Source organism: Notolepis coatsorum (genome assembly GCF_963971535.1).
Source record: "Notolepis coatsorum genome assembly, chromosome: 10".
Classification (NCBI taxonomy): domain Eukaryota; kingdom Metazoa; phylum Chordata; class Actinopteri; order Aulopiformes; family Paralepididae; genus Notolepis; species Notolepis coatsorum.
Window position 1 is genome coordinate 37,779,627 of NC_140174.1, and position 21,112 is coordinate 37,800,738.

A 21,112-nucleotide genomic window follows, 5' to 3' on the forward strand; every position below is an offset into this window, starting at 1 on the left:
GGCAGGCGTTCTATCGCCATGCTCTAAGACAAACTCTAACCTTAACCAACTTCGAAAGAGCGCCTAAGCTTAACCAGTGTAGAAACTTGCGGTCCCACGATTGGGCGTACATGTCACATGACCTGGCCAATCAGAGACGCGGAAACACGAACGCGTTGGTAAAAGCAATCAGGCGGTGTTAAAGTTAGAGGTTATATGTAGGGTTGTAATTAACTGTCTAACTGTACTCAACTGCTTCCACTGACTGCATATATATCTGTGTCCACTGGAGGGCGCTATAGGCATAGCTTTTACTGTTGCCACCAGGTGGAGAGTATAAATGCTTATGCCGACTCCCCTTTCGGTCTTCTTCTCACATCTGCCTCTCACGGAGAGGAGATCTCAATGTGCTGCTGTGCTATGAATCATTGTATATAATAAACCACGCTGATTAAGGGCTAAAGGTAGAAACCATGCCTCATGTCTATATTATTGTCGCCCCATAGCCAATTCTGTCAACAGGTTATGGGCCCAGATCTCGCAGGGGCGAAATAATAAGGGTAGCTAGCTTAGCTGAAGTGTAGGCCAGGTTAGTGTAACGGGTGTAAAACTCACTCCCCAGAGGCATACAAACTGAGCGCTTAGAAGGGAATTCCTTTCTTGGCGCAGCGGTTTGTTATGTCGCCCGCAGTGCGGACGCCGGGGGTTCGACTCCCACTCAAGGCATGGTCGAATTCGTGGCAGGGGCGAGTTGCCTCTGTTACACTGGTGCCGTAGACCCGGATGCCTTGGGTGGTGTGAGTTTAGGGGGGGTGAGTGTAACGGGTGTAAAACTCACTCCCCAGAGGCATACAAACTGAGCGCTTAGAAGGGAATTCCTTTCTTGGCGCAGCGGTTTGTTATGTCGCCCGCAGTGCGGACGCCTGGGGTTCGACTCCCACTCAAGGCATGGTCGAATTCGTGGCAGGGGCGAGTTGCCTCTGTTACATTAGCACCGGGAGTACCGCGTGGCTAGACGCTAGGCCAACAGGAGCAAAAGCTACGCCCACCATCAAAGAGCAACATGGAATCCAACACATTAAAGGTGAAAAGCATAGACCTGACAAAGAATGTGAAGTTTGCATAAATGGGAAGTTTACTCAAACGAGGAACAGGGGCCCCACGGAGAAGGTAACGAGACCACTGGAGCTAGTTAACACCGACCTAGCCGGTCCAGTAAGGAACGAGTCCATAGGTGGCTTTAACTATGTACAGTCCTTTACAGATGTGGGTACAGGCGTAGTGTTTGTTTATTTCCTTAAAGCAAAGAGTGACGCACTCCAGGCCACGGAGAAGTTCCTTGCCGACATAGCCCCCTATGGGGACATAAAATGTTTGAGGTCAGACAACGGGACCGAGTTTACAAACAGAGAGTTCCAATCACTGTTGAGAAGGAACAAGATCAGACACGAGACATCATGTCCCTACTCCCCACATCAGAACGGGGTAGCAGAGAGGGAATGGCGCACTCTTTTCAAAATGGCCAGGTGTAAGCTAGACGATAGTAACATACCGAAGAGCCTGTGGCATTATGCGGTACAAGAAGCCGCTTACACCAGAAACAGGTGTTTTAATAAACACACGGGCACCACCCCATATACAGCAATGACAGGGAAAAGGTGTAATCTAGCCAGAATGCACAAATTCGGATCAGTGTGCTATGCTTACCAGCAGGACAGAGGCAAGCTTGAGGCCAGATGTGAAAAAGGACTCTTTGTAGGACACGACAAAGGGAGCCCCGCACTCCTAGTCTACTATCCCGGTAAAGGGAAGGTGCAAAAGCACAGACTAGTGAAATTTGTCACCAAGACAACGTGCAAAATCGAGACACAGACAGAGGAGCCATGGCTGGACTCCGGGGTAAGGTATGGAGGAACAGAGACACCACAGCCTAGTGTACTGAGCACAGACGTGCAGGCAGACAGCCAGCCACCCCCAGAGGACGATGACGAGGAGCACCCGAGGGTGACGTCACGTGCCCCAAGCAGTGGGAGGTATCCCTCACGGGAACACAAACCCCCAAAATATCTGAAAGATTATGCCCGGAGAGGAAGTGACGAGGATGACAGTACACTCGCCAGTATTGATTACTGCTACAGAGTAGTGTGTGGCGTGCCTCAGTCCTTTAAGGAAGCCATAGTGTCCCCAGAGTCAAGTAAGTGGGAGAGAGCGATGGATGAGGAGATGAGGTCCTTAGAGGACAACCACACCTTTACCCTCACCAAGTTGCCAGAGGGCAGACAAACAGTGGGAGGGAAATGGGTGCACTCAATCAAGGAAGGGATCGAAGGCCACGAAAAGTACAAAGCGAGATTTGTAGCTAAGGGTTTCAGTCAGAGGGAGGGGATAGACTATGGGGAAACATTCTCCCCCACAGCCAATCTGACCAGTGTAAGGGTAGTGGTTCAGAAAGCAGCTGAGGACAATCTGATTTTACATCAGATGGATGTGAAGACAGCCTATCTGCATGCACCCATAGATAGGGAGATATATATGGAACAACCTGAAGGTTACGAAAAGAAAGGAGAGAAGCTAGTGTGCAAGCTAGAAAAATCCATTTACGGCCTGAAACAGTCTGGGCGAAATTGGAACGAGATGCTTCACACATGTCTCATTGAGGATCACTTCCTACAGAATCCAGTAGACCCCTGTGTTTACTCAAGGGAGTCAAAAGAGTCAGGAAAAGTGATAATTGTCATTTGGGTGGATGATTTGATCATCGCAGCAGACAACACTAGAAACCTAGATCAGGTGAAAGGTATGCTCTCCACCAGATTCAAAATGAAAAACCTTGGCAGGTTAAAGCATTTCCTAGGCATGGACTTTGAACAGTCTGCCAATTGTGTAACAGTATCCCAGAAGAGATATGTGGAAAAGATCCTGAAACGTTTTGACATGCAGGAATGTAGAACAAGGGAAACACCATGTGATCAAAAACTGGATTACCAGGAGGATGCTCAGAAACTGACAGATGTAAAGATGTACAGGGAAGCTGTGGGTAGCCTCATCTATTTGACAATATGTACTCGCCCTGACCTATGTTTTGTAGTGAGTAAGTTGTCACAGCATTTTGCTGATCCCACAGAGGAGCACTGGATTACGGTAAAACATGTTTTTCGTTATCTCAAAGGTACATAGGTAAACAGCTGTGCTTCAGAAAGAGCAGCGAGGGCTTAGGGCTTAAAGCCTACAGTGATGCAGACTGGGCTGCTGACATCACAGATAGAAGGAGTACCACAGGATATTGTGTTAGTTTGAACACAAACAGCTCACTGGTTTCATGGAAAACAAAGAAGCAGCCCACAGTGGCACTGTCAACTTGTGAAGCCGAATACATGGCTCTGGCCATGACAATACAGGTGTTACAAAGGGTCAGATTAAACCGAATATATATATTTATTACTTGAGATATATTGTATAATATTTGTATATCGTCTGATATCCCTTGTATATTCTTTGTACATATACACGGAATATCCCTTTACCTAGGTACAGGCCAGACCATAATATTCGTTCTCCTATTGGACAGCGACCCCTAGGCGCCAACGGCCATACCCCCAATGGCAAGTTCAAAGCTACCGCTAAGACATGTCTCAACATGTCCAGGTTTGCGCAGTAATACGAGACAGAACTGAGGTTGGCACTAGATTATTCACCTTACGTATAAATACGTCGCAGGTGGATACAGCAGCACTTAGCCTAAAAGTGAGTTGACCCAAAACGTTGAAGCCTTCACCACGATACAACGTGCCGTGAAGTGGGCCCCTTTTGCCCCTAAATAGAGCCTTGAGAACCGCGTGCGAATTGATAGCTAAAGTGTCAGAGTTTAACGCTGTATCGTCGAGTTCGACTTATTCTATTGTAAAGTAATAGTCTATTATTTATAGTGTATCGTGCGGCTACCGTTCTACAGTGACCAGCATTACCACCGGTTCGTCGTACCGAGCTAGTGCACTTATCCAGGCTGGGCGGCCTAAACTCGTGCCGCCATCCGAGGAGTCCTAGACGAGAACCGTTGGATATGTACACCGGAGAACCTACACCGGCGAATGCAGAGCCTTTTCCGGCTGGATTATATTGCTTTGGTACTGTGGCTGCTGGAGCAGAGAACCGTCTACCCCACTGCTGTGTGGGATCTACCCTGTGAGGAGCACCGTCGAGCCCGCCTCTAGGACCCACAGAGGCTGGCTAGCTTTCATCCATGCTGCCATGCATACCGGAGTATAGCTGTTGCTTTGTCTACGGACCAAAGGATTATTGCACCGTCTCCTGTATCTGGAGTCTCTTTATTCCTCGTTGATCCAGACTTTGCTCCCGACCATTCCTCTCCCCTGCTGGCTTACAACCGGAGGGAACCCCCTTAGTATCTCCAGCTAACTACGAGTGTGCTAACTACGAGTGTGTAATTCTTATGCTACAGGTGGTGTCAGTTATACCCATCTTAATATGCTCATGGACTTACGCTCTTGACCTACTTAAGTGTTCTTTGCCATATAAGCGCAATTCATAATTCTCAATATTGTAACCTATTGTTGCTGCTCTAATAATAAATACTTCTAAATATAACTTTCTTTGTTAAGCCGTATTCTTGTGTGGGTGTTCACCAGATATACTGTGTACTGTATGGCCAGTAATTAAAGTACATAACTAAGTAGTGGTTTAATGATACCATACTCTCAATACAGTCAGGGAATTGTACCCCTCAGTTACAACAGGAGTGTATTTATCTAGAACAACTGCTCGAAGGGATGGATACCTATGTATATAAGAAGACTGTTGTTTATGAGGACAACCAGGGAACCATTGCCATTGCGAGAAACCCTGTGTGCCGACAGAGGTGTAAGCATGTGGATATAAAGTACCATTTCATCAGATCTGAGAAGAAAGGATGACACTGGTTTATTGTCCAACAGACGACATGGTAGCAGACGCTATGACGAAGCCTGCTTCCAAACTGAAACTGAAAAGATTTGCAGAGGTCATGTTTGGTGTGTAAATATTGACTGCCATATTCTTTTTGATGTTCTAAACTGTATTATTTTCCTTGTAAATTGTTTCGAATAAGTCATACAGTGTGTTAAACAATCCTTAGTGGGAGTGTTAAAGTTAGAGGTTATATGTAGGGTTGTAATTAACTGTCTAACTGTACTCAACTGCTTCCACTGACTGCATATATATCTGTGTCCACTGGAGGGCGCTATAGGTGTAGCTTTTACTCTTGCCACCAGGTGGAGAGTATAAATGCTTATGCCGACTCCCCTTTCTGTCTTCTTCTCACATCTGCCTCTCACGGAGAGGAGATCTCAATGTGCTGCTGTGCTATGAATCATTGTATATAATAAACCACGCTGATTAAGGGCTAAAGGTAGAAACCATGCCTCATGTCTATATTATTGTCGCCCCATAGCCAATTCTGTCAACAGGCGGCTCGCCCAAAGAACTTGCCGTCACACGATTGGGCGCACATGTCACATGACCAGAAACATGCGTGGCCAATCAGAGTGCAAAACGGGAATGCGGAAGGACAAGTTGCTTGTGGAAAGTATAGAGGCGGCCCGCGTGCGTGAATACTTTCCCCAAGGTGGTTGTCCTTCCGCGTTCGGTTTGCGCGGCCTGATTGGCCACTGACGCTTCTCTCAACGCCCAATCGCGTTACTCCTAACGCTCGCTCCCAACTTTCAGAACTTCTCTCAGTTCCACAATTCTGTCATATCAGCTACCTACCAGCATCAATATACTACTAACTATCAACTAACTCGCTACCGCCGTGCATCAATATACTAACTAACTAGCACATCAATGCACTAACTACTACCGCCGTGCATCAATATACTGCTACCGCCGTGCATCGCTATACTGCTACCGCCGTGCATCAATATACTAACTATTGATGTGATGTCGATTGATATGAATAGCTAGTTACGTTAATATAGAGAGATGAAAACAATACGTTATTTATATTGATGTGATGTCGATTGATATGAACAGCGCGTTACATTAATATAGAGAGATGAAAACAATATGTTATTTATATTGATGTGATGCCGATTGATATGAATAGCGCGTTACGTTAATATAGAGAGATGAAAACAATACGAGGAAATGGGCTATGTTAATATAGAGATGAAAACAATACGTTATTTATATTGATGTGATGCCGATTGATATGAATAGCGCGTTACGTTAATATAGAGAGATGAGGGACTTCAAGATGGCGGCCGTGCAGTAGACAACTCACACCACATGCTCCCGGTGGTAATTGACTAAACTATCTGAAAACACGGCTGAAATCTGAATACCCCCCGAGAATAAACGAAGGGGAAGACAATTTCAAGACTACTCTGTCGAGAAGATGAAATGGAAAACTCTGAATCAGAGGGAAAAGGCGATAGGGAGTCGGAGATAAACAGACGCTCCACCAGGCACAGACAGACCCATATACCGGAGGCTTTGGGCCTAGGAACGATTAGCAAGAAGCTAACGGCAGTAGACGCCAGGATACAGATGGCAAGTAGGACTGAACCAAGCGCTAGCAAGGAGATACGCAAGGAAGCGATAACAGCGGGTGTGGAGACGGGAGAGGGAGAAGGAAAGACGGCTATGACAATGGAAAACATGCGCTCGCTCTTGAGAGAACTCTTGTCAGAGGAAGCCGAGAAGAGAAACCAACAAACAATGGAAGCCATGCACGCACTGTTGAAGGAAGAAGCGGAAAAGAGGAACCAGCAGTTAATGGGGGAATTTGCACGGTTGGAGGAAAAGCTGGAGAAACAAAGCGAAACTTTATGGGCATGTTGGGAAAGAAAGATAAGAGACGGGGTGGAGGAAAAGATGGAGACATGTGAGGCTACCGTGGCTAACCTAGAAGCGAGGATGAAGGAACAGGAGAGAAGGTACACGGAAAGAGAGGCCTCGTTGGACAGCAGAGCTACGGACCAAGATCATTGGGAGAGGGAGTGCCAGAGGCTCCGAACTGACAGTAAGGAGATGGGAGAGAATATGGAGAATATGATCAACTATGATAAACGGAAGAATCTGAGAGTGATCGGCATACCAGAGGAACAGGACCCGAAAGAACCGAGAGGGACAATGACAGAATACTACTCAAAGATGTTCGGGGGGTTAGCGGGGGTAGGAGTCTTCACTACAAATCCCAAGCTGGAGGCGGTGTAGAGAGGAGCCCCCGCAAGAAGAAAAAAGATAGGCGAAAACGGAACCGGGAGGAGGCCACTCATAGTGGTATTCTCCAACCAGCGGGACAAAGAAACCATACTAGTGTTACGACCCTGGCTCAAAGGGACGCAACATAAGTGCAAACAGACACCAAAGCCTGCGTTTAAACCAAAAGACTACTCTAACAATGAATATTAGCACAAACTAAAGATCAAAGAATGGGGAACGTGCAAAGTCTCTGTTTCCACACTCTCCTCTAGCCACAGTCAGGGTGCATGTGTGACTGAGGGACTGGCTTTAACCTGCCAGCAGGTATCCAATCAGCAGCAATCAGCTAATTAGCAGCCCTCACCTGCATGCCCAGTGACACAGGAGTGATCAAGCTCATGGTACATAACACCTCCCCCACCAAAATGGTTGCCCAAGAGGCAACCACTACACATCAAACCCGTAAACAAAAAATATTGTGACCCATTAGTTGTCAGGGCCACTACCACAACAGCGATAACGGGCCGGCCCCTGTCGAACACGACCATCAACCGTGTCGCATGCTCCCCACTGTGGAACATTCGCCAATGCTGTGTAAAACAAAAAACAACCCTGTCCCGACTCTCGGACAAGCTAGACCTCACAAAAGGTTCCTCCACTGCGGTATATGGCTGGAGTGGGGCAGGCTCCTCCTCCACTGAGGCGTAAGACTTAGGACCCCATCGACAAACCAATACCTTATCATATATGAGCTCCATTTCAACAGGCCCCTCCACCGATACCGACCTGTCAAAAATAGACTGCAAACCAAAATCAATATGAGAGCTAAGCTCACTGCGCTCAACAGGACAGAACACAGAAAAACAAAAACCATAGATCTCTGATACCACCACAGCGCCCATATCCATCCCACCTGGCACTGGCAGTTCAGGATACTGCAAACCGTGAACATCCAGAGTAGGATGCACCGCCTCAGGTACAGCCCCACCGTCCCTGGAACATGGCAATACATCAGTCACAAAAGCGTCTGGAATACCATCCAAAATGGCGTCACACAAAATAACATTGTCCTGATCAAAATGGTTGCCACTCATCAGACCAGGTCGCGAAGGCGGCTCCTGCTCCACAGGACACAGGTAACTAGGTTGACTAGCACACCTAGTGCATGGCAGAGAGTCAGTGTGGACACATGAATCAATGTCAGAATCATCAACTGACATACTGGGACCATCCCAGTTTATATGTGGGGTCTGGGGATTTTTGTGTTTTTTCTCTTTTTTTTTTGTATTATTACAGGACACTTCGGCTGGAACACCACATCACAAAACATAGAGGAGAGAGGGGGGAGGAGGGCAAGAAGAGAGTGGGCAACATAGGACATAAGGATGAGTAGGAACGAAATAAAATATTTGAGCTGGAAGGTGAGGGGGATGAGCCACATTATTAAGCTAAAACAGATTCTAGGGAAGATAAAAAGATCGGGAGCAAAAATAGTTTATTTACAGGAAACACAGCACTGGGGAAGATCTCAAGGGAGTTGAGAATAGATGGAAGGGGCAGGTATACTCTGCACCATTCAACTCACAAGCTAGAGGAGTGATGATACTAATAGACAAGTCGATACCATTTACTTTAAGAAATTAAATTGTAGACCCGGGAGGGAGATTTATAATATTAAGCGGTACTATAGTCTCCATACAGGTGAACCTAGTAAATATATATGGACCAAACAATGATGACCCGCTGTTTTTTCAAGAACTGTTTATGAAAATGGCAACTCTCACGGGCCAGTTCATCATGGGGGGAGACTTTAACTGCGTGAGGAGACCGGAAATAGAAGTCAGGGGGAGGGGATACCTCCCACGGAAGAACAAGGAAAGTAATGGATACGTTTATGAGAGACACACACACACACACACACACACACACACACACACACACACACACACACACACACACACACACACACACACACACACACACACACACACACACACACACACACTTTGAGTAAGAAACAAACATAGTATCAATGAGAGTATCAATAATACACCTGAGTGAAGTCTAGTAATATATATATATTTATTATAATATATATATTTTAAACAAAAACATTAATCTTGCGTTAAAAACTAGCTGCTTCCGTTACCTTGGCATAATGATAACACATAAACATTCTAATCTCATAGTGAATACTGTGAAAATGAACACATTACCCAAATTTCTGTATTTATTTCAAAATATTCCAACCTTCACAAAGTCATTTTTCAAAGCCCTCGACAGGGCAATATCAGATTTTATCTGGAATAAACGCCCAGTCCAAATAAATAAAATGGCCCTCCAGAAGCCTAAATCGCAGGGAGGCTTTGCACTACCCAATTTCTTGGCCTACTATTGGGCTGCAAATATTCACAGCTTTCTCTATTGAAGTCATTCCCATTACGGACTCTGTCAGTGGGTGCCGGCATGGGTGGACATGGAAAGGGCATCTTGTTCTAGAACATCTTTGCAATCCTTAGTTTGCTCTTCGCTCCCAGTCACAACCGCCCAGTACACCAACAACCTCTTAGTACAACACTCCCTCCGGATCTGGTCCCAGTTCAGAAAACACTTTGGTCTCCACGCCATGTCACCATCGTCACCTGTCCACAAAAACTTCCTTTTCCCTCCCTCTATGGTGGATGAAACCTTCAGCAACTGGTTTAAGAATGGCATTCTGAGCATTTATGATTTGTACCAAGACAGTTAATTTATGTCTTTCACACAATTGTCCCTAAAGTTTAACTTACTAAAAACAAATTTTTTCAGATATCTACAGATACGTATTTCGTTAAGAGCAAATTTGCTCAGTTCCCCCATACACCTCCAAAAACTGTGATCGACCGCATCTTGGAGGTGAAGGTTGCAATCAAAGGCTCAATATCTAAACTATATAACATCATATCCCTATCCCTACCCTCCTCAGTATTGGCTATAAGACAAAACTGGGAGTTCGATCTAAATCATCAATTTACAGACAAAGAATGGGAAAATGCTCTTGCCCGAATACACTCTTCTTCAATATGTGCCCGCCATTCACTGATACAGTTCAAGCTCCTCCACCGTCTATATTGGTCAAAGACTAGACTTGCGAAGATAAACCCTGGCATGGATCCCACATGCGACCGGTGCCACCAAGTGCATGGCTCACTTATGCATATGTTTTGGCATTGTCCAGCACTGGCCCCTTTCTGGACTTCCATTTTTAAATCTTATTCAGACATATTTTTTATGAATGTTGACCCATGCCCTCTTATTGCATTATTTGGTCTGACACCGGAGAACGCTGCAATATCTATTGGGCAATCCAATGCCATGGCCTTTGCCTCACTCATTGCCAGACGCCTCATCCTATTCAACTGGAAGGCAGCCACTCCCCCTTCACACTTACACTGGATGAGGGATGTTATGTCTCTTATACATATAGAGAAAATCAGATTTACAACACAAGGCCACACAGATACCTTCCACAAAACATGGCAGCCCTTCCTATCTCATTTCAAAACCCATATGACTCCTTCCAAACTTGGGACCCCATGACCCCCCTCCTTCCCCCATCTACCTTCCTGACACTGCTAGCCCACGTATGGCTGGGGAGATGGCATTGTGGTGGTCTGCTAAGGGTGTTAAATTTACTTTCCATTTTATTTGTTTTACCATCTGGAAATTACGCTACTGAAATGGAGAGTATTACTTATATTATATATTATTATTACTGTCTTTCCTATTTATATATTTTTTTCTTTTGTTTTCTTTTAATTTTACTTCATTTCTTTTTGCGTAGCTTTGTCTGTCACATCTGTATTTATGTTTAATTATATAAAAAAAAATATTTTACATGTATGTTTGTCGTCGCCCTCACTGGGTGGGATGGGGTGGGATTAGGGGATAGGAATGGGGAAGGAAATGGAAGTTGTATAATTTGGATAACTGAAATGTATAAATCTGTACAAATTCTTCCAATAAAAAAAGATAAACCAAAAAAACTAAAAAAAACTAACAGGAAATCAACAGGTGTTCAAGCTATTGCCCTAGAAATGCAATCCCACAATTCCAATTCTATATTTTATGCAGTTATAGCCTAGGATCAATTATGTCCCATGGTATGGATATACTGTAACCAGTGGAGACAAAAGGACAGGAATATACAACAGAGATTATTTTAGCCCAAATTTATTTGTATGTTATTTCAAAATAAAGAGTCCATTGCATTGGAAACTGTTTACAGTGGCACCGAAAACAGCACCAGTGGCTGAGAGGGAAGTTGTTCTCAGAGTGAATGCACTGAAGCTCGTGAGTCCTGTTCCCTCTCCCATCAGATCCAGCTCAGGTGCAAAGTCTGCATTTACTGGGGGATCGTCACTCGACCACTTGATGTTGACTTTCTTCTCGATTGAAAAACCCAAGAATGGGACCTCTGGCTTCTAAACCAGTTTTGCAATATCCATCTCCACGTTTTCAATTGGACTATGGAGTTCATAACTGGGGGGAAAAGAGAAGAGGCCATTACCCATACAAAAATGAATTAGTAGTATTCCTTTTCTCTCTCTCTCTCTCTCTCTCTCTCTCTCTCTCTCTCTCTCTCTCTCTCTCTCTCTCTCTCTCTCTCTCTCTCTCTCTCTCTCTCTCTCTCTCTCTCTCTCTCTCTCTCTCTGTATGCACCAATTACTATAGAAATACTACAGTGAATCAATATACAGTAGAAACATATAATTAGTAATTACTATTGTAATTCACCATACATTTCGGTAATATTCCACTACATAAATACTATGATGAATCACTACAGTATTTCTGTGGTAAATCTCTGTGTATGAAGAAAAATAAACACAGTGATATCATAGTTCATTTTCATATCTGTAGGCGTGTAGGACTAAATAATATTTTGAATGTTGAACTGGAAGTGATGGTGATGTAGGACTACTGTGTATACTTACCGTCTGAAAGGTATCCCATCTGAGCTAATGAGGAACTTCTCGAAGTTCCATCGAATGTCGTTTACTTTGATTGGTGACCAGTAGAATTTCTTTATATCTCCAATAACGGGGTTCACGAATGGTAAAGATTCCTGTTGTTTAAGAGATACCAGTAGGGGTCAGTCAAGGGGCATCAAGGGGTAAAACAGCTAAATCATAGACAACAATAACATTAAAGGTGCTATAGATAATATTTGTATGTAGAGTAATCTTTTTTTTAATTGTTTATATATAATACACCCACAGAGCTTTTAGAAAGGTGCAGAATAAAAGTATTGCTTTTGCCTCCAAAATGTATTCAAAGATGAATGAATTTATCATTTAAAAACTTTTTAGCAGTTCCTAAATTAATGTTGTTGTTTACATGTTGCAACCATGTAATCCCCTTTCTACTTCCCATTTCCCCACGTGGAATGCACCTGATTGGATAAATGACATGCTGGTGCTCTAGTGTGACATCTAGTGCACATCTAGTGACATCTTCTCCTCTGGGAGAAGGCTGAGGATCCTTCCCCTCAGCCGCCAGGCTGATCAATGCCTCAGGTCCCCCCCCCCCCCCCCCCCCTCTGCCCCCAAGTGACACTGGCACAATGACACTGACTGCACTGCACTAGTCCGCTCTGGAACTCTGCACTTTTCACTTTATATATATGTATTTTATTGATTAATCCCCCACTGCACTGTTTCGTTTCTTGTCTGTGTTGGTGTTGTTTACTGTGAAAAAAGAAAAGAAAATGCATACACTGTATTGCTGCAACAATTACCAATGTGTTTTACACAAATGGCTCAATAAAGGAATCTGAATCTGAATCTGAAGTGGCTGAATGTTATCTATAGCACCTTTAATTTGCAATGAATCATGATTTTCACAAGATAAAAACAAAGTTCAGAAAGCATACAATATATAGTGGACACTACCTTGAGATAGGTGAAAAGAGGTTCTTCATTTAATCCATTCACCTCAACCTTGCCAAACACAGGAAACTTGGGGACAAACCCTCCGCCAGGTCTCACATACTTCAAAACATTGAGGGTTTCATTATTTACCTCTGAAGCCAAAAACAAAACAACAAACGTTAGAAAATGGTGCTACAATTATTTGAATGTTGAAATAATGAAAGGGGCACATTTCATGAAGTTATTGAGAGTTAATGAGTTTGAATATGACCACCAGTGATGTCATCAGAGAACACCAGATCCTTGTGTCGTGTTAATTACAGCTCAATGAAATTATGTAGATGAAAGAATAGCAATCCCTATGGTGATCCTTATCTCGTTCTTTTCATCTACATCATTTCATTGACAATTTTCAGTGAGATTTCTATTTTGGAAAAGGACACGTATTATGGTTGTTGAAGGCATAAAACACCTGAAATAATTGAATTGTAGGGGATCCTGGTGAAAGGATGCAAAGTTTCAGAGCAATCAGTGAAATGATGGCCTGTTACAAGTCAACATCATGTCATTCAATGTAAAGTTAACCTGTCTTTAAACGTATTTGACTCAGTAAATTGGCCATCATGTTAGAGATTTCTAGAGCGACCTCTGTCACAGATAATACAAATGAGAACATTTGTACTGAAATGATTTTCAGAAGAAAATTGCCAGCATCCAGCTCCTTTCAAAAACCGTTCGGTGCTGCTTACCAGGTGCCTGAAGACCAAACTGGTTACAGGAGAATCCCAGGATGGTGAAGTTGAGGTCGCCAAACATTTGCATCAGTGCATTCAGTCTGTGGTACTAAGGAATGAAAACAACATCTCAAATATCTTTACAAAGAAGAAACAGCAGACTATTGATGTATTTCATGAAATTCTGTGACCTAAAGGCATCATTCATCCATGCTCATCATGTAATATATTCACCTCCTCTATTGTGGACCCTCAGAAGGTAGCAAGGTTGACGACCAGAAGCACCTTGCCCCTGTAGTTACTCAGTGGAACCGTTTGCCCATCCAAAGTCTCAGCAAAGAAATCATAGACCAATTTATCCGCCATGATAGGTTGTACTTTAGCCTGTATATTGGCGTGTAGTCTGTCAAAAAGTGAGTATTCACTCAGCCACTCGGTTGGTCCACCTCATTCAGTGAAAAATAACTCTTGGGTCAGCAATTGTTCAGCATGATTGACTCCATTGTTCCTCTGCCCAGAGGTGAATTGACAGGATGGCCATTTTGTTCAACACATACCATATGCAGTATGTAGAACCTGGCCCTATATCCTTTCCTCTTCTTTTTACCTGCCAGGCACAGAAACCTTTAAATTCGATGAAAATACATTTGTTTTGTAGGACACATTCTGAAAGGCTAAATTGGTCAAATTAGGTAATGTGATTTAGGCTGCTATTATGAATGACACAGCCAAATGTATCTGATATTGGTGGTGGTATTATAAAAGTATATTACAAATGCAAGATGTGCGCGTGAGGTGGTAATATACTTTATGGAAATAGCATTTGAATATATTTTAATATTTTGTTCAGTGTTTCCTGCTGCCTTTCAGAGGGCCCCGTCCTACAATAGGGTCTGCAGAGCCGCAAGCCCAACGTCTGGGCGGGGCTTCGTGGCTTGTACTCTGTTTGAGGCGGCACTTCGGGGCTTGTATTCTGTTTGACTGTGCAGTATAGTCCGTTTGTGCTGTTTATTTTTACAAGCAGTGAGGACTCGACAGCATTTGCATTTCTGTGTTCCGTGTTGCAGGTTAGGGTTAAGGTTAAGGTTAGGGTTAGGGTTAAGGTTAAGGTTAAGGTTAAGGTTAAGGTTAAGGTTAGGGTTAAGGTTAAGGTTAAGGTTAGGGTTAAGGTTAAGGTTAGGGTTAGAAATAAACAGCACAAACTGACTACTTCCGGGTTTTACAGGAAACAAGACAAGAAGGTACAAGCCCCGACGCATGTTTGCTTCCGCGTTCGCGTTTTGCGCTCTGATTGGCCACTGACGTTTCTGGTCGCACCAATCGTGTGACGGCAAGTCCTTTCGCCGGTTAAGGTTAGGCACTCTTTCGAAGTTGGTTAAGGTTAGAGTTTGTCTTAGAGCAGGGCGATATTGTGTGACGGCAAGTTCTTTCGCCGGTTAAGCTTAGGCACTCTTTCGAAGTTGGTTAAGGTTAGAGTGTGGATCGTAGGCGTTAGGTAGTTTGCTGCTGGTTGAGGCGGAAATGGGCGCGTCACGCGATTGGGCACACATGTCACATGACCAGAAACGTCAGTGGCCAATCAGATCGCACCAGAAACGGCAGTGGCCAATCAGATTCGCAAAACATGCGTTGGGTTAAGAATAGACGCAGCCCCGACGCCCCGCCCACCCACAGTCAAACCGAGTACAAGCCCCGAAGACCGCCTCAAACGAGTAGGGTATATCTGCAGAGCCACAGAGCCCAACGTCTGGGCGGGGCTTCGTGGCGTGGACGGGTTTGAGGCAGGGCTTCGTGGTGTGGACAAGTATTGTGGCCTGGACAAGTATTTGTTGGAGTGCGCATGCGGATGAGGGGGGCGGGGGCTCTCTCGCTCGCTCTCTCTCTCGTTTACGACAAGTATTTGTTGGAGTGCGCATGCGGATGAGGGGGGGGGGGGCTCTCTCGCATATAGTAATAATAGAGTATATACATTTGAGGGGGAATAAACTGTATGTAACGGAGGTACCGCAGTATATCCACAGTCACGGGTGCAAGTAGTGACGTGGCTGTGGATGGTAAGCGGTACTGCAAGTAAACTCACTCCCCAGAGGCATCCAGACCTGGAAGCAAGCAGTGAATTCACTTCTTGCTTAGTGGTCTGTGATGCCGCCCGCGACGCCGGCGTCCGGGGTTCAACTCCCACTCAGGGCGATCCCTTAACAGGGGTCGAATCGACTAAAAACACAACGCAGACAAGATCAAGCCGGCTACATGTGGTGCCGTTAGACCCGGATGCCCTGGGTGGTGTGAGTTTAGTGGGGTGAGTGTAACGGAGGTACCGCAGTATATCCACAGTCACGGGTGCAAGTAGTGACGTGGCTGTGGATGGTAAGCGGTACTGCAAGTAAACTCACTCCCCAGAGGCATCCAGACCCGGAAGCAAGCAGTGAATTCACTTCTTGCTTAGTGGTCTGTGATGCCGCCCGCGACGCCGGCGTCCGGGGTTCAACTCCCACTCAGGGCGATCCCTTAACAGGGGTCGAATCGACTAAAAACACAACGCAGACAAGATCAAACCGGCTACATGTACATATACAGCACTGTTTGTGATACAAAAATAATAGAGTATATTAACCTGGCACACAACATACTTGTTCACATGTCATTTTTCTTTCACTCTAAAGGAAATATGTCTCACATACAGTAGACCCCCCAGTAGCCTACTTTGTGGAGACGAAGATGATGAGTACCAGTCTTCTCCTCAGACATATAAACTGTACATTGGAAGAGGTCTACAAATATACAGCACTGTTGGGGGGGGCTCTCTCGCATATAGTAATAATAGAGTATATACATTTGAGGGGGAATAAACTGTACATATACAGCACTGTTTGTGATACAAAAATAGTAGAGTACATTAACCTGGCACACAACACACTTGTTCACATGTCATTTTTCTTTCACTCTAAAGGAAATATGTCTCACATACAGTAGACCCCCCAGTAGCCTACTTTGTGGAGATGAAGATGATGAGTACCAGTCTTCTCCTCAGACATATAAACTGTACATTGGAAGAGGTCTACAAATATACAGCACTGTTTGTGATACAAAAATAGTATAGTATATATAGTAATAATAGAGTATATATATTTGAGGGGGAATAAACTGTACATATACAGCACTGTTTGTGATACAAAAATAGTAGAGTACACCGCAGCCTCTTGCATTGGTGACGAGCACAATCTCCGCTACGCCACCTGACCGCCCCAATCATTAGTGGTTAACGTACCGTTGTATTTGTTCTGTACGTTACACACTGAAACGGTTCGGTATGGGAGGCTGCAATTCGAAGCTGGCCACTGTAAATGTCCAAACCCCCCACCCCCTCCTAATAGACAGTCTCCTCCCCACCGCATGTATATATTATCTCCCCACTGTATGTATATTTCTCTCCCACCCACCCCCTCCAAATGTACAGTCTCCTCACCACCGTATGTATATTTCTCTCCCACCCACCCCCTCCTAATGTACAGTCCCCTCCCCATCATATGTGTATATACTCTGTCAGGATCTATGGGTAACAGTACTGTATATTTGAATACCGTATATGTCACATGTATCGGTACTAAATACCTGTATGTCTATATGAATTGAAAATGGGGGACCCTGATGTAAACAAGACAAACGCAGGGGCAAGGCTAAGAGAATCATTAAAGACTCCAGTCACCCGAACAACTGCCTCTTTGAACTGCTGCGGTCAGGCAAGCGATACCGGAGTCTCAAGGCGAGCACAGAAAGACTCAGAAGAAGCTTCTATCCCCAGGCCATCAGGCTGCTAAACGAACAATGAACACTACACAACAACAACAACCATCAAACGCACATAGCACACACATCCACACGCACACACTCACTTTAAACAAACACACTGTAGCACCCACTCCACACACTTTATAGCACACACTCACTTTAAACAAACACACTGTAGCACCCACTCCCCACACTTTATATTTATTGATGAAGGATTGCACTACAACTCGTACACCTTACTGTAAATTGTACCTAAATTGTACCTCATCCCATTTCTGCTTTGCACTATATAGTACTGTACATTAGTACACTGCATAGTATTGTATATTATATGGTAACTCAGTTACGTCTATTCTGCATCGAACATTGTACATATGTCTATACTGAACACTGTGACCTCATTTTCTACTTCTAAATTACATGCTATACTATGTTATTTGATACTATCTTGTCTAGCACAGTCTCTGGAGCGTAACAGTAAGAAGCATTTTGTATGAAAGTATTCTGTACTTCTGTATGACAACTATTAAAGAAACTTGAAACTTGAAACTTGAAACGTCTTTCTCTGGTCTGCATCCCCTTAACAATTGTATGTATTGAGCCGTACTGTATTGTACCCATTCTGCAATCTGTTAAAATAAAGTTTTCATTCACACTCAAATCTGTGTTCATTTTTTATTTTGCATACTAATGTTCTGTGTCTTGAGTCGTACTTGTATTGAAAAACTGATTTTATATGTCTGAGGAGAAGACTGGTACTCATCATCTTCGTCTCCACAAAGTAGGCTACTGGGGGGTCTACTGTATGTGAGACATATTTCCTTTAGAGTGAAAGAAAAATGACATGTGAACAAGTATGTTGTGTGCCAGGTTAATGTACTCTACTATTTTTGTATCACAAACAGTGCTGTATATGTACAGTTTATTCCCCCTCAAATGTATATACTCTATTATTACTATATGCGAGAGAGCCCCCCCCAACAGTGCTGTATATTTGTAGACCTCTTCCAATGTACAGTTTATATGTCTGAGGAGAAGACTGGTACTCATCATCTTCGTCTCCACAAAGTAGGCTACTGGGGGGTCTACTGTATGTGAGACATATTTCCTTTAGAGTGAAAGAAAAATGACATGTGAACAAGTATGTTGTGTGCCAGGCATAATCTGCATATGGCTCGCTGATAACAAACTATCATTACACATGGGCAAAACAGAGTCCATTCTCTTCGGTTCAAATAACAAAGACCGACGGCTTCTCAGTTACAGTGGGTGACAATATTGTCACAAGGAAAGACGAAATTACCTACCTGGGTTCCATCCTAGAGGCAAATCTTTCCTGTGACAAAATGGCATCCAATGTAATAAAAAAAGTCAACCAACGAACTAGATTCTTGTACCGGATCTCCTCTCTGGTAAACAAGAATACCCTGAAGACTCTGGCAGGAGCACTCATTCAAGGGTACTATGACTATGCGTGCACCTCATGGTACCAAAGCACCTCAAAGGCGCTTAAAACAAAATTACAAACATCACAAAACAAACTGGTCAGACTACTACTTGACCTGAACCCCAGAACCCACCTCACCCCTGCCCACTTTGACAACCTAGGATGGCTTAGAGTAGACGACAGAGTACAGCAACTTGCAATGGGCCTGGTCTACAAGATACACTATACGACTAAGGTACCCATGTACATGTCAAAATACTTCCCAAAGGTCAGTGAATACCACAACCACTACACCAGAGGAAGCTCAACAAATCATGTTAAACCCAGATTCGGCTCAAACAAGGGACTAAACACGTTTCGCAATTATGCCACATCAATGTGCCCTACCCAAAGCTGTAAAGGAATGTGAATCCCTACCCACATTCAAAACCGCTCTTAAAGAGCACCTACGGGAGGCTGCAATTCGAAACTGGCCACCGGAAATGCCCTAAACCCCCACCACCTCCTAATAGACAGTCTCCTCCCCACCGCATGTATATATTCCCTCCCCGCCATATGTATATTTCTCTCCCACCCACCCACCCCCTCCTAATGTACAGTCCCCTCCCCATCATATGTATATACTCTGTCAGGATCTAGGGGTAACAGTACTGTATATTTGAATACCGTTTATGTCACAAATGTATCAGTACTAAATACCTATATGTCCCTATGCCATAAATGTCATGTATGTTGTGTATGTCATAAATGTCTATATGAATTGAAAATGGGGGACCCTGATGGAAACAAGACAAACGTCTTTCTCAGGTCTGCATCCCCTTAACAATTGTGTGTATTGAGCCGTACTGTATTGTACCCATTCTGCAATCTGTTAAATACAGTTTTCATTCATTCATTCATTCATTCATTCATTCATTCATTCATTCATTCATTCATTCATTCATTCCAGGTTAATGTACTCTACTATGTTTGTATCACAAACATTGCTGTATATGTACAGTTTATTCCCCCTCAAATGTATATACTCTATTATTACTATATGCTGTCATACAGTAGAGGTTGAGTACTTCATTACCTAAACATGGTAAATTAGAGTGTTGTGTTCACTCATAGTTAAATACAGTAGAGGTTGAGTACTTCATTATCTAAAGATGGTAAGTTAGAGTGTTGTGTTCACTCATAGTTAAATACAGTAGAGGTTGAGTACTTCATTATCTAAACATGGTAAGTTAGAGTGTTGTGTTCAGTCAGACAGTAGACAAGTAGAGGTTGAGTACTTTATTATCTAAACATGGTGAGTTAGAGTGTTGTGTTCATTCATAGTTAAAGACAGCCGAGGTTGAGTAGTTTCTTCTGATATCACTTTGAAACTCCAAGTGATTTAGATCCAAAACATTTTCTAACAATACATGTATATTCCATAGTAAAGTACAGTTGACAGCTGCGTTAACGTTACAATGTGTTGTGTTCACAACACTGTTTAGTCTGTGACGACGCGTCGCGATAATATACAGTACATGTATATTCCATAGTAAAGTACAGTTGACAGCTGTGTTAACGTTACAATGCGTTGTGTTCACTCATAGTTAAAGACAGCCGAGGTTGAGTAGTTTCTTCTGATATCACTTTCAAACTCCAAGTGATTCGTTGCAATGTACGCGGAAATGCTGCATTTGTGTTGCAATGTACATTATGCATTTGTCTGAGCGGGGCGTAAGGAAAGGCGCATTACCGTACTGGCGTGCGGTGACGAATGCGGAAGCATTTTTGCACTCTTCCGCTGTCAATAAGCAACACGCGTCCAGGCCACAATACTTGTCCACGCCACGAAGCCTCGCCTCAAACCCATCCACGCCACGAAGCCCCGCCCAGACGTTGGGCTCTGTGGCTCTGCAGACTCAAACCGAGTACAAGCCACGAAGCCCCGCCCAGACGTTGGGCTTGCGGCTCTGCAGATATACCCTACTCCCGTCCTACGCAAAATCCATTATGTGGACCAATAGTGGCGAACACGGAAATAAACACAGACAGGGGGACAGTCCATAGGACAG

The 21,112-nt window shown here is 43.9% G+C and overlaps 1 protein-coding gene across 1 annotated transcript; it reads right to left on the reverse strand.

Moving 5' to 3' along the window:
* Positions 1-11,642: 11,642 nt before the first annotated feature.
* gpx9 (glutathione peroxidase 9) lies at positions 11,643-14,191 on the reverse strand (the record flags this gene model as incomplete). The annotated part of the gene is made up of 5 exons (XM_084322432.1): positions 11,643-11,700; positions 12,156-12,286; positions 13,113-13,243; positions 13,841-13,934; positions 14,060-14,191. 5 exons carry the CDS (start codon positions 14,189-14,191, stop codon positions 11,643-11,645), a joined length of 546 nt encoding a protein of 181 aa, XP_084178558.1.
* Between the last annotated feature and the right edge of the window lie 6,921 nt (positions 14,192-21,112).